Source organism: Halichoerus grypus, chromosome 2 (genome assembly GCF_964656455.1).
Source record: "Halichoerus grypus chromosome 2, mHalGry1.hap1.1, whole genome shotgun sequence".
Lineage (NCBI taxonomy): Eukaryota > Metazoa > Chordata > Mammalia > Carnivora > Phocidae > Halichoerus > Halichoerus grypus.
In genome coordinates this window covers 159,003,231-159,017,507 of record NC_135713.1, presented here as the reverse complement: position 1 = coordinate 159,017,507, position 14,277 = coordinate 159,003,231, and the positions used below count along the sequence as shown (strand labels likewise).

Here is a 14,277-nt window from a genome sequence, read left to right as displayed (position 1 = left end):
AGAGGGAGGTCCGGGGGAGCCGAGAGGAGGGATGGAGAGATGCCTGCCCTGCGTTTCGTCTGTCCTTGTGGCCTCTCCTTCCAAGCTTGGCTGCCTTTGGGCCCCATAGGGCCCCTCGGTATCAGGATAAATTCTCTTCCTAGCTTGACGCGCAACAGAACCCTCACCCACACCCGAGGCTCAAAGGCGGTTTGTGGAATCAATTCTGCCGCTCTTCCTGCCACCCATGGAAAAGGAAGAAGGAAGGAGAGGGGCGTGATGCAAGTCTGGGGTGGTTGAGCATCGCAGGGTGGAGCGAGGGGCCCGCAGCACTGCCCCCCACACCCCCCACCCCGCCTCTGCCCAGGGCCCTGGAGAGGACCCTGAGGGACTCTCACTGACTTGTCAGGAAAGATGCTCAAGGCAGACTGCAGTCCCACAAGCACCCGGACCCTGCTCCACCTCTCACCCGTCAGATGGTGACTCCCACCTGCCATCTTGACTTCCCTAGGCCCCTTTGTACGCTTACCCCAGAACCCAAACAAGCACAGCCCGCCACTACTGGGAGCCCAAAGCCTTCCCTCACTCATTCATAAAATCATTCATCAGATATTGACTGTCCTTCCTCCTACAAGCTGGATGCTCCTCCAGATATGGGGAGACTTGCTGGGCTTTGCCTTTACTCCCTACCCTGAGTCCATTCTCTGCTCTTCTCGGTGCCTGGAAGGCTGAACTCTATAGACAGCACCCTCCTGCCCCGGCTTCCAGTTGGGCTCAGCTAATGAGAGTGATTGGAGTGAGATCCGAGGGCAGGAGGAAAGATCCTTCCCATTCTCACCCTCCCGGCTTTAGCCTGTGGTGTGGCTGCCAGCCTCCAAGACGGCGCCCACGGATCCTGGCCTCCTGTCATTGCTCCCTCCCGTAGTCTGCTGCACTGCATTGATCTGGGTGATGCATAGAATGTGGCGAGGTCATAAAAGACACTGTGCTGTCTGCCTTCCTCTTTTCTTGGATCACCTGCTCTGGGATAAGCCAGCTACCCGTCGTGAGAAAAGCTCAAGCGGTCCTATGGAGAGACCCACATGGCAAGAAACTGGGGCCTCCTGTCAGCAGCCAAGGAATGGGCCAGCCCGGAAGGGGGCCTGCCACTCTCTGCCAAGCCTGTGGATCCCTGTAGCCCTGGCCACTGTCTTGAGGGACCCTAAGCTAGAACTACCTAGTCACGCTACAGAGACTGCACAGGGATAAATGTCGACTGTTCTAAGCCACCGAGCTCTGGGGTCATTTGCTACACACAATAGAAAATACAGCACGATTCTGGAAAAGGTGTTCTCGGCTCTGGTCATGGCTCCAGTCATGGCTTGTACCCATGGCCTCTTTCTGATAACAGCTTCCTACTGCTGCTAGTTTTTGGGGTGTCTCAGTATCCCCCGTTGGTTTCCTTCCTCCTGCCCACAACCCTGGAAATAGTTCCATTATTAAACTCCCAAAAATTCACAATGGAATGTGCTGGCCCGCTTCCCGCAAGGGCCCTGCCTGATGCAAGATGTAACTACGAGCAAGACAGATGTCATCTCCTGTCCCTTTGGCAATACTGCTGTTCGCATGGGGGAAGGCAGACAATATGCCAGCTGACAAATAAATAAGCCAGATGACTTGGGAGACCAGTGAGTGAAATGAAGCCGTCAACAGGGCACGGGCTGATGGGGGGGAGCTGTGTCAACGAGGCTGGTCACAGAAGGTTCTGGAGAGGCGACCATGAGGCTGAGCCTGAATGGAGGAGCCGGGGAGCCCAGGCAGAGGTGGCAGCAAGGTCGCTGGAGGTAGGAGAGGACCTGGATGCTCCAGGAACCGAGAGGAGGCCCACGGGGCCAGAGCCGAGTGAGCAGAGTGGAGAGGATGAGACAGGAGATTCAGGCGGGGCCACGAACGGGGTTTGGGTTTTAGTGAAAGTACGACACCACCCCACGTGGAAGGCTTCTCAGCGAGGTACTTAGGTGATCCAATTTCCCTTGCAGATTGCTCCCTGGCTGCTCCCAGAGCACAAAGGGCCAGGAGGCATGGTGGGATGTGCGGGGCTGGCGCTGGGGCCCAGGGAAGGAAGGGGTCTCTGAACTTTCCCACTACATGATCTGTGCTGATAGTGGGATGAGTTTTGGGTGGGGGAGGGGTGGCGAATCAGGGACACCCAGGCAGAGATGTCCAAGAGGTGGGTGACTTTTGAGCTGGAAGCTGGGCTGTGGATGGATCACACACAGTCATGGGAGGGATGGGGTTTTGCCTGTCCCCTCCTTCTCGGGGCACACACAGACCCACCGCCTTCTAGGGCCTAGGCCCATGTCCAGCTGGGACACAGGAGAGGACTTTGGGTAGGCTGGGACTCATTTGAGGGGGTCATCTTGCTGGTGGAGTTATTGGTCTGGTGGATGCTTCACCGAGATTGGACGAGGAAGGGCTATTTCCTTTGTCTCATGTCTCCACTGAGGGCGATGGCCCCTCATGCCTGATGGTCTTGACATCTCTGATCTGAAGTTCTCAGATGAAAGAGCTAAGAACAGGAAGTCCTGGCCAGCCCCGAGCCAGCTCAGGTTTTGGGGATGGTGCAATCAGGGGCTGTCCTTATTCCCAGCTCCAGGGCCCCAGAACCAGGACCTCCCACCCTGGCCTCAACCACAACCAGGACAGTCCTTCCAAAGGGCCTCCCCTGCCTCATGGCCTTGGGTATGGCTAAGGGGAACCAGCCAGGCCCTGGGGCCTCCGACAGGGCTGACACCCCTGGCTGGCTCTGGAAATCGGGAAATCAGAGGCCGGCCCCTCGTTCTCGAAGACTGAGCCCACTCCCTGCCTCAGTGTCCCACCACGGACCTGCTGGGTCTGAGCAACCTGCTTGGCCCACGGTGGGTGCTCACTGACTAGGTACAGCTTAGCGTCTGTGTATAGGGTGCTCAGCTGTGCCAGGAACATTCTCCTGAATCAGTTCACTGAACTCTCCAAAGGGCTCTCCAGGGGAGGGTATTGTCATTCGCCTTTGGAGTTGAGGAAAACACAGTTCAGCTAATGAAGCGGCCTGAGAAAGCTACACCCAGGCAGGGGACCCAATGTTTGTGTCCCCCACCCCCCAACTCAGAGGTTGAACCCCATCTCAGGGTGATGGTGTCTGGAGGTGGGGCGTTTAGGGGGGAAAGTAGGATTAGATGAGGTCATGAGGGTTATAAGAAGAAGCCAGAGAGCTAGCTGGCTTGCTTTCGACCATCGTGAGGCCACAACGAGAAGGCAGCCATCTGCAAACTGGGAAGAGGGCTCTTGTCAGAACTGGACCTTACTGGCTGGCACCCTGATCTTGGACTTCCGGCTTCCAGAACTGTGAGCAACACAATCCTGTTGCTTCTCAGCCACCCAGTCAGGGGTAACGTGTGGTAGCAGCCTGAGCTCAGACCCCCAGGTACGGCCCCCGTAGTCTCCACCCAGACGGGAGGGGATGGATCTCAGCCCAGAACCCCTTGGGCCACCTCTCCTTCCCGTGTCCTGTGGTTTGGCATGAGCAGTTACCCACTTGCAGGCCCTTCCTATGTGGAGGGAGGCAGGCCCTCCTCCTCCAGCCCAGATGCAGCCCCACAAGCCCCTCCCCCGCCAAGAGCACTGGGAGCACAGGGGTCCAGCGCCCGAGCACCAGCCTGCACTCTGCCCGGAACTGGGCCCCAAATCACACCCGCGGTGTACCCGTTAGCAGATTCCTTCATTACCTGACTTTGGTCTTCCTCAACTCTAAAATGGGCATAAAAATAACATCTCTCCAATTGAGCTGCTTCGAGTGCCCTGTGATCCGTCACCCCGTCACCCGTGGGCATGTGAATTCATGTTCCAGAAAAGGCAGAGAGGTCTGGCACCTGCTAGGCCTCGGACAGACCCTGCTCGCAGCTTCCCCGGGCTGAGCCAGATAGAAGCGGAATGAGAAGTGAAGGTGATTCCAGGCCCAGCTGGTTTCCTGGCGGCTCCTGGCACCAGCCCCTCTTCCCCAGGCTTTGAGGCTCCCAGTCTGCCAACCCTCATTACCCGCTTTTTCTTACCATCCCATATTTGAGCCCCACATCCCTGCCTTCTGCTGCATCCCACCACCAGCCCCAACCCACCCCCACACCTGCCCCAGACTGGCTCCCAGCCCTTCAGAGCTCGCTCCTCACCTCAGAGTCTTGGCCCCAGACAGCCCCAGGAGCCAGAGAGAAGGCCCTAGACAAAGGCCCGGATGGAGGCTCAGCTCCAGAGCAATGTTGTAGTGTCTGGCCAAGGGAAGGGTGGGGTTGACCACCACCTCCTCCCTCTTATCCTCAATCCTACTCTGGAAGCAGAAGCTTCCCTCAGGCAGTCCTGGGTCCTGCTCTGGCTTCCTGGAAGCCTTTCTTTTGGAAGCTGCTGGAAATTGAGGATGGGAGAGAAACATTCCAGAGTGGAGCTGCCCTGCCCCACACTGGCCCTCCCCTTCCCTGCCGGGGTCACGATGGGCAGCTCTGGCTAAGCTGGCCCGGCACCCCGCGAGGGAGAGGGGCAGGCCCTTCCATCCAGAAGCTGGCTAAGCAGCACCTGCCCGCGGAGCTTTTCCTTCTCTGCTCTGGAAGCCAGGCAGATGTGGGCATGAGCAAAGTGTAAAATGACATTCAGCCTCAGAGAGGAAGGCCATTGGGAGTGCTGGGGACTGAGGCATCCTGGAGAGCACCAAGCGGGGTCACTGCTGGATTTACGTGGCACCTTTGTGCAAATAAGAAAAAGTCCACCTCTGGATGGACACAGCCTTGCGCCAGGGCCTGTAACTTGGTGGCAGAGAGAGGGCTGGATCGGACCTGTCTCCTGCCACCTCGGTGTCTGCCTGTCTTTGTGCAGGGTGCAAGACACACAACTGTACATCGCAGTCCTGGCCCCGCATCACAGGGGTGGTTACTCAGCTCCAGTGCTATAGAAATGGGGGATCCATGCTGCTGGAGCGTCCCATTGTTCGAGGGCAGCTGAATATGGAGAAATGTGTGAAACAGTCTGAGTTTTAAATGTTGGCAATGAGTCCAGATTTAATACCCCCGGGGGCCAAACACGACGTGGGCTGAGAGTGGCATGCGCAGCCCCCACCAATGTATGCTGGGCCTTACTTAGGACAGGGCGGGCACCTCAGGCCCTGCTGGCCTGTCCTCCTTGGGCCCCGGGCAGTACCGACCAGCCCTCCCTGGACACTGAGCTGCTCTGACCAGAAAGGCGCCCGCCTCACACCCCCAGAGGTGGCCGGCTCAGGCCCAGCTGCCCTACCGGCTTGGGGCAGTGGATGTAGCGGGCCAGGCTGATGATGAGGTCGTGTGTGATGGGGTCCACCAGGTTCCTGAAGCTGGCGTAGCGGTACAGAACGTCGTCCAGAGAGGTCGACTCCATGCCCAGGTCCTGCAAGAGTGAAGGACGCCCAGAGGTCAGGGGCGGCCCGGCCCTACCCTTGAGTTCCACCCAACATGCCCAGAACAGCCCCCTGGAGGTGACTTAGGGCTCCCCCCCCACCAACACCCTGGCCAGGGAGGAGCCCCCCTTCAAGAAGTTTTCCCAGCTGCCAGAAAGCATCTCAGAACCTCCTCCAGAGGGCCAGGAAAACTCCTGTAGAGATGGCCTTCCCAATGCATGCATGTCTCCCAAGCCCTCCAACCTCTGGACGAAGACCCCCCCCCCCCAACAGGATGAAGCCAAAGGTGGGCTGGTCATGGTACTTTCCACGTAGAGCAAACCTTGGAAATGGCATGCGTCGTAACCCCCCCTGCTCTCTGATAGGGTCCTACGTACTGATACTTGTTTTTTTCATGCTTCTGAGGTCATTTTTACTGCTTCTTATGTAGATGACCCAACCTCAGTGTTCCTTTGCCTTGGAGGGGGTGGGGGCTCTGGATTGTGGGACTGAAAGGAAAAGTGGCCAGGCATCCAGAAGAAAACCCCAGGGCTCCTTTAGAAAGGATATCAAGTAGGAGGGAGGAGAGGGACTCTGGGGGAAAAGGGCCCTGGGTGGGGTGGGGGCAGAGGTTCCCCAAGCCTGAGGAGGGACAAGGGTGTGGGAGGCACCACACACTGAGAGCCCCCGCTGGGAGCCTCTGCAGACACCCTTGCCCACCAGCAAGGGACCCCACGGACTTGGCCAAGAATAGTCACCAGTGTGGATTAGGACCCACCAGTGTGGATTAGGGGCCCTGCTCCAAATGTTCTGGACTGTATAAGACCCGCAAGATTCCTGTACAACCCCAGGGAAAGAGCAGGCTCCCCAAACATGACTAAAGCTTGAATTCCCCACCAGTCAAGTTGAAACAGCATTAATCGCTTTAGAGAAGCAAAGAAACATGGTTTTCTACCCTAGAGGGTTAGAATAAACTTTATGCCCTCTAGATGTGAAAGAGCATGGGCAAACACCATGACTTTTCTCAGACACCTCTCCCCAGTTCCTGTTGTCCTTGGTGCCTTGCCCAGACCAGACCATGATAGGAATGATGACATTCCTGCCCCCAGCCCACCCTGAGGACCAAGGGGGCCACTGAGGGTGGACAGGGAAAGCAAGGAGACCCACTTTTGCTGCCCTCACCCTCCAGACCCCTAGGCCCTCAAGCCGCATGCGGAGCTACCCCAGAGGAGGAAGCCTCACAGGCTGGGTGGCCAGAGTCCAGCACCCTGGGGACACGAAATATGTGGCTGATGGGTGAGTCCCAGCAGGGGTTCCCTCCCTGTCATGTCGGTGGGGGATCTTGAACTTTTCCAAACACCTTCCCTGGGTGATTCTTAGAAATCCCTGTTAAGGCAAGTAGACTGGGCATCATGATTCCCAATTTACAGATGGAGAAACTAAGGCCCAGGATTTCAGGAATGGAATGTACAACATGATGACTATAGTTAACACTGTGGTGTAGGAGATTCGAAAGATGCTAAGAGAGTACACAGCCTAAAAGTTCTCATGGCAAAGAAAAGAACGTGTTTTTTTCTTTTTTTTTCTCCCCCTAACTATACGAGGTGAAGATGTTAACTTACTGTGGTCATCGTTTCATAGCATATGTAATTTAATCATTATGCTGTGCACCTTAAACTTATACAATGCTCTAACTCAGTTATATCCCAGTAACAATGAAAGAGAAAAAATCACATATGATACAGATGTTTTTTATTTTTATTTTTTTTAAAGATTTTATTTATTTATTTGACAGAGAGATAGAGAGAGAGCACAAGGAGGCAGAGAGGCAGGCAGAGGGAGAGGGAGAAGCAGGCTCCCCGCTGAGCAGGGAGCCCGACACGGGGCTCGATCCCAGGACTTTGGGATCATGACCTGAGCCGAAGGCAGACGCTTCACCGACTGGGCCACCCAGGCGCCCCAATAAAGATGTTTTATTTTCTTTTATTATTTTTTAAAGATTTTATTTATTTATTTGAGAGAGAATGAGAGAGAGAGAGAGCACATGAGAGGGGGGAGGGTCAGAGAGAGAAGCAGACTCCCTGCTGAGCAGGGGCCCGACGTGGGACTCGATCCCGGGACTCCAGGATCATGACCCGAGCCGAAGGCAGTCGCCCAACCAGCTGAGCCACCCAGGCGCCCATCCAATAAAGATGTTTTAAACAAGAATTTCAGGAATGGTGGGGGTGGGCCTATGCCTCAGCCAGGGGCCCATTTTGGGGTTGCTCTGCCGTATTTACCACGGGACTGAGTTGGGCAGGAGCGGGGCTGGAGGGTGGAGGTGCTCCCCTGAGGTTTGGTGGCTGACATTTCTAAGGGCAAAGAAAGAAAGGGTCTTTGCTGGGGTAATCTGGAGGGGACTGGGCCTCAGACTTGCTGAACCTGCCCTCCGGCCGGGTCCTACCCACCACCACGGTAAGGACACTTTGCTCCCTCCTCCTTGCTAGAAAGGAACGGACACCAGTCTTGGGGGTCTTGTTTTCCATTCACCAGGAAGGACCCTCAGAGGCAAGAAGCCCTGCGTCGGGTTCTCTGGCTGCCGAAATAATTTCCTGGGGACCTAGATGCAGGGGCTCGAGGTCTGGTGTGGATGCTGCCAAAGGGAGGCTTTGCCCGGTTCCAGAGCTGAAGGCCTTTGTGGAACCAGATATAACACCACCTTGGGCCTCTGTCCCTACCCGGGCTTGTTCCATCCCTCGGCCACGGCTGTGTCCTGGGCAAGCTACCTCATGTCACTGAGTCTCAGTTTCCTCATCTGTAAAATGGAGCCTGCGAGCCACCATCACAGGCAGGTGAGAGAAATGAAACCAAGTAACACGTAAAGCCTCCGACAGAATATCACCAGACAGAAGAATCACCATCTAGAAGAATATCACTGACACAGCTCTCCCCACCCCACAATCCTTCCCTCCACCCCCTCCCCTCTGCAAGACCCCTCCTCTCCTCATGCAGTGGTTCGTGGCCTCTTTTTGGACCACGGACCCATTTGAGAATGTGACAAAAGCCACACCCTCCCTCTCTGGAAGACCTGGGAGTTAGGTCAGCAGGGCCTGGACCCGTGGGGTCTCAAAGCACAAACTGTTTCTCAGGAATGTGCAGAAGTGCAGCCCACCCTCCCTGCGGCAGGAGGAGGCTGGGAATGGAGGAAGGGGGGGCGTCAATGGGCCTCTGTTCTAGGGTCTTGGAAGCCCCATGTGTCACAGGGCCGAGGCTCCCCTTTCCCGGGGCGGGGAGGTGAGGGAAGGGCAGGGTCCCATGGGTGGAAATGGAGGGGTGGTGATTGCCATGGTCAGAGGCTGGATTTGTGGCCATGGGAGAAGGACCGGAGATAGGTTTATCTTTCCTTTCCTGTCTGTCCTGCAGGCTGGGCTGCCCCTCTGTGACTTGTTGCCTGAACATCAGCCTCTGCCTCCCCCTCCTTGCCCCCGTGTACCCCTCTGCTCAGCGTGCACCCCGTCCCATGCTGGTCTCCTGTTACAGCTGTCGCTGCTCCCTGTCCCCTGAGGGCCCCTGCAGAAAGCACCGCATTCCAGTTCTACCCAGTCCCCGACACACTGTCAGTCAGTGGGCAAGAGACTCCTTCCCTCCTGGGCTCTGTTGCCCCATCTGTGAAATGGGCCGATGAGCCACACTCGTAGTTACCAAACCGTGTTTTCACGTTTTCAAGATCTGGGGGCTGATGGCAAACACGAGAGAGGCCAGAAGAATCCGCGAGGCTTGGGGCCCAGCTCTCGACAGAGCAGCTCTGCTGGCCACCCTTTGGTTAAGAAAAAAACAAAAACAAAAACAAAAAAAACCCAACAAAACAAAAGCAACCCCCAGAAGTAGTTCTGTGGCCAAAGCAAAGTTTGAAAACCCTGGCCTGGCCGACTGCTTGGGCTCTTGTCCTCCTACCAGCCCTGCCCATAGAGGCCCGTCCATCTGGGGAGGACCAAGAAAAGCCTTGTTGTGAAGCCCGGAGGCTGGGGCAGGTCTGGGAAGATGCAGAATGTTCTTCCCAGAACCCCCCCCCCGCCCCGTTCCATGTCCTCCTGCCCTCGTGGTCACTCTGGGCACCGGGCCTGCTGTTGTCTGGGGTCACCCAGCTGTTGCTTGGGGGGGGTGGGGGCAGGCAGGGAGGAGGGGGGTGGGGAGGAGGGTCCCCCCAGGAAGGCAGACATGGCCCTGCTCACTGCGCTTTGGGTCACTGTGAGTCATGCCACCGCCCTCCCTGTGAATTCCAGCTGGGGTGGGGCTCCTGAAGGGCCAGGGCTGGAAGTTGCAAGAAGCAGTAACAGGGAAAACCGGCTGGCCGAAGGCTGCTGCATGTTTTATTGCTGTATTTCTTTGTTTTGACCCCACCTCGGCCCACCAACGAACGCTTGTGCTGCTTGAGGATATTTCACGCGTCCCAAGGACCTCGGGGCACTTCCGGCCTCCCGGGTGTCCTCCCCACCCCTCTCCCCAAGGAGAATTTACTAGGGACGCCTGCATCACAACTTTGCCCCCACTTGAAGCTGCTCCCATGCTAGGCTCTGCCCCGGCTCTCAGGAAGGGACAAAGACGGGGACAGGTGAGCAGCACCCGCTGCCTGCACACACAGCTCCTTCAGGCCACCCTGGGCATGGCTTTGGCCTTGGAGGGGCTAGTCCGCCTTGCAAAGTACAAGGCAGTAAGGAACAGCGCTTCCTCAGGATGTGCGCGTAGGGCTCCTCATCAGAAAACCTGGGAACATCAGACCCAGTGCCTGGGTCTCTGCCAGAGGCAACTTTGCTTGGAGTGTCACCCGCAGGGGACCGAGGGGGCCAATGGCCAGCCCACTCCACCTCACCTAAGTGGGGTCCCCACTGTTACTTGAGTGAGAAGAACCAGGTTTAAGGACTCGTTCCGATGGGAAGAGAGATGATGGGCTTGAGGTTAGGGGTATGGCTTTCCAAAAAATGAGCTGAGACCCACATAGATCAGCACTAGATCAGCATTTCTCCAAGTGTGGTCTCCAGTCCCTTTCAGGGGCCCTGCGAGGTCCTCTTTTTCAATGACCTATCAGCACGACCTAGATTTTCTTTGCAGACTTCAACCAAAACAACCCACAGCCAGAGTCCCAATGCAGAAGCGGCAGGTATGAGCATCCAGCTGTCTTCTCTTAAAGCCACACATTAAAGAGATTCACAAAAGTGTGAATCATTGTCACACTCCTCATTAAAAGGCCTTTCTTTCAGGGGAAAAAAAAATGTTTTTCTTTTGGAAAATGTAGTTATTTTTGTAAAACTTTATTTCTTTCATATGCAAGATTATTAATTTAAAAGAATAAATAGATGAGGGGCGCCTAGGTGGCTCAGTTGGTTAAGCGACTGCCTTCGGCTCAGGTCATGATCCTGGAGTCCCAGAATCGAGTCCCGCATCGGGCTGCCTGCTCAGCGGGGAGTCTGCTTCTCCCTCTGACCCTCCCCCGTCTCATGCTCTCTCTCTCTATCTCATTCTCTCTCTCAAATAAATTAATAAAAAAAAATCTTAAAAAAATAAAAAAAGAATAAATAGATGAATCTTTTTTTTTAAGTAAGCTCTATGCCCAAAGTGGGGCTTGAACTCACGACCCCGAGATCAAGACTCGCATGCTCTACCAACTGGTGCCCCCAAATGAATCATGAATCTTTAAAATATCTTTGTTTCGATTTCTAATACAGTAGCTAACATCCACTAGATATAACCTACATAAAGAAAATCTCTCTTTGAGGTCCTCAATAATTTTTAAAAGAGCACACAATTTCCTCAAAACATTAAAAATAGAACCACCATGCAATCCAGTAATCCCACTTCTGGATATATATCCAAAGGAAATGAAAACAGGCTACCACTTCCATGTTCACTGCAGCATTATTCCCAATAGCCAAGGGACGGAAACAACCTAAGTGTCTGTCCATGGATGAATGGATAAAGAAGATGTGGTATATAAATATATACATACAATGGAATACTATTCAGCCGTGAGAAAAAAGGAATTCTGCCATTTGCAACAACATGGATGGACCCTGAGGGCATTATGCTAAGTGAGAAAAGTCGGACAGAGAAAGACAAATACTGGATGACCTCACTTATATGTGGAATCTAGAAAGGACCAAACTGGGAAACACAAAGTAGAATGGTGGTGACCAGGGGCAGGGGGCTCAAGTCATGATCTCAGGGTCCTGGGATCGGTCATGATCCCGGGGTCCTGGGATCGAGTCGAGTCCTGCATTGGGCTCCCTCCTCAGGGGGGAGCCTGCTTCTCCCTCTCCCCCCACCCCCGCTCATGCTCTCTCTCTATCAAATAAATAAATAAAATCTTAAAAAAAAAAAGTCCTGGGGATCTAATACACAGTACCATAATTGCAGACAACAAAGCTGTTAGGAACATTAACCTCGCTAAGAGACTAGATTGTAATTGTTCCCACCGATAGAGGAAATGACAACAATGGGACGCGCAGAGGTGTTGGTTAATGCAACCATACAGCAACATCGATGATTCAAAGCAAAGCTGTACACCTGAAACTTACACATTGTTATTATATAATAACGATGACATCTCAATTTCATATATTGTATTTCAATGATAAACATAGTAATTATATATTAAATAATACAATATCAATTATATCTCAGGTTTTTGGAGTTTTTTTAAGGTTTATTTATGTAATCTCTACACCCAACGTGGGGCTCGGACTCACGACCCGGACATCAAGAGTCACATGCTTAAAAAAAAAAAGAAAAAATGAGTCACATGGTTTTCTGACTGAGCCAGCCAGGCGCCCCTCAGTTTTAAAAAGAGATTAAACATGGGATGGGGTGGCTGGGTGATAGACATCGGGGAGGGTATGTGCTACGGTGAGCGCTGTGAATTGTGCAAGACTGTTGAATCACAGACCTGTACCTCTGAAACAAATAATACATCATATGTTAAAAAAAAAAAAAAGAAGAGGAAGAAGATAGCAGGAAGGGAAAAATGAAAGGGGGGAAATCGGAGGGGGAGACGAACCATGAGACTATGGACTCTGGAAAACAAACCGAGGGTTCTAGAGGGGAGGGGGGTGGGGGGATGGGTTAGCCTGGTGATGGGTATTAAAGAGGGCACGTTCTGCATGGAGCACTGGGTGTTATATGCAAACAATGAATCATGGAACACTACATCAAAAACTAATGATATAATGTATGGTGATTAACATAACATAATAAAAATAAATAAATAAATGGATAAAAAAACCCAATTAAACAGAGAGTATAAAAGAATCCTGATACTAAAAGGAATTTGAGAACTTCAGGGTTAGAATAATGGGGTGCTCCGGGAGAAAGGGGCTAACCTGAGGTTTGGGGAGCCAGGTTAGGAGCTGGGGAGCCTCTGAGAAGGGTTTACCTGCCCAAGGCCTTCCCTTTGGGTCCTAGGGAAAACTCCTACTCTACATAACAAGCTTTTCTTCTTTCTCGAGTTACCCTGATCTCTTGGTGAGGCTCTCTGTGTGGCTGCAGCTTTGAGGACTGGTGCTGAGAGGTTGAGGGGAGGGAAGCTCCCCACACACCCATGGATGGTGTCTGGGAGAAGGAGCGACATTCAGTCCAAGGGACTGGCTCCAGACTTTCAACCTAGTGATGAATGGCTCTGGAGAATTGGCACTGTGGGGACCAGGCCCTAGTGCAGGACCTGGACAGGGGCTGGGAGGGAGGGTCACTGGGAATTTCGACTTATCAGCCCACCAGCTCCAACCCCTGCTTGGTCTTTGTGGGTATAACTAGAGATCCAATTTCTGCTCTTACTTTTTTAAAAAAATGTTAAAACTGGTGGTGCCTGGGTGGCTCAGTCGTTAAGCGTCTGCCTTTGGCTCAGGTCATGATCCCGGGGTCCTGGGATCGAGCCCCGCATCGGGCTCCCTGCTCAGCGGGAAGCCTGCTTCTCCCTCTCCCGCTCCCCCTGCTTGTGTTCCCGCTCTCGCTTTGTCTCTCTCTGTCAAATAAATAAAATCTTAAAAAAAAAATAAAAAATAAAAAATAAAAAATAAATAAATAAATAAATAAATAAAAATGTTGAAACTACTCTGTTGACAATAAGATTTCACATTCTGCATTCAGGTTTGGACACGGATTTGCGGACTGAGCTGGCGTGTTTGCTATCTATCCTCAGAACTTTCCCGTGACTGGACGCATACCTGTCCTTTGTGTTCTTGCACGGCTGGAGGAGATCTCCCCTCGGAAGGAATACATGGGGGGGTTTGTTTTCTGAGCTTTAGCCTATCCAAAAAAAAATTTTTTTTTTTTTTATATTTTATTTCTTTATCTGTCAGAGAGAGAGCATAAGCAGGGGGAGTGTGAGAGGGCGAAGCAGACTCCCCGCTGAGCAAGGAGCCCGATGCGGGGCTCGATCCCAGGACCCTGGGATCATGACCTGAGCTGAAGGCAGATGTTTAATCAACTGAGCCACCCAGGTGTTCCCGAAAATTTTTTATATTGAAATCACACCTGCAGACAATCTGGGTAGATAATGCCATAGTCGATATTCATCACTTGGCCGTCCTCGGGATTCAGTGCCCCAGATGACTCTAAGCCCACCTGATGTTTGTCTTTGGTTGCTTTTTCTACCCAATGTCCACAGGAGGGTTTTGCCATGAACCTCTAGCTGCCTCTCCTGGACAGCCCCAGCACACTGTCCCTTTCCTGGAAATACCAGTTCAACCTACAGGGGGACCTGAAAAGCCATTGATGTCTTTGTAACAATCTCTCAAGGTCACCAAAGGGGCATCCCTATGCGATACCCCTCAAAACTCCAAAGACCCCTTCCCAGTATCTCTTCCCTGACCCCAACTGCCCCTCAGCATCACATCTCCATGCTGCCAACCCCCTCAGCATCC

At 53.3% G+C, this 14,277-nt stretch overlaps 1 protein-coding gene across 1 annotated transcript in view; it reads right to left on the bottom strand.

Moving 5' to 3' along the window:
• The window catches only part of LRRC75A (leucine rich repeat containing 75A), a 43,675-nt gene that overhangs the window by 8,936 nt on the left and 20,462 nt on the right, over nt 1–14,277 (bottom strand). The window contains exon 2 of the mRNA XM_036094627.2: nt 5,269–5,397. Within this exon, the coding sequence (XP_035950520.1) occupies nt 5,269–5,397 (129 nt within the window). The remainder of the gene's footprint in view (nt 1–5,268; nt 5,398–14,277) is intronic.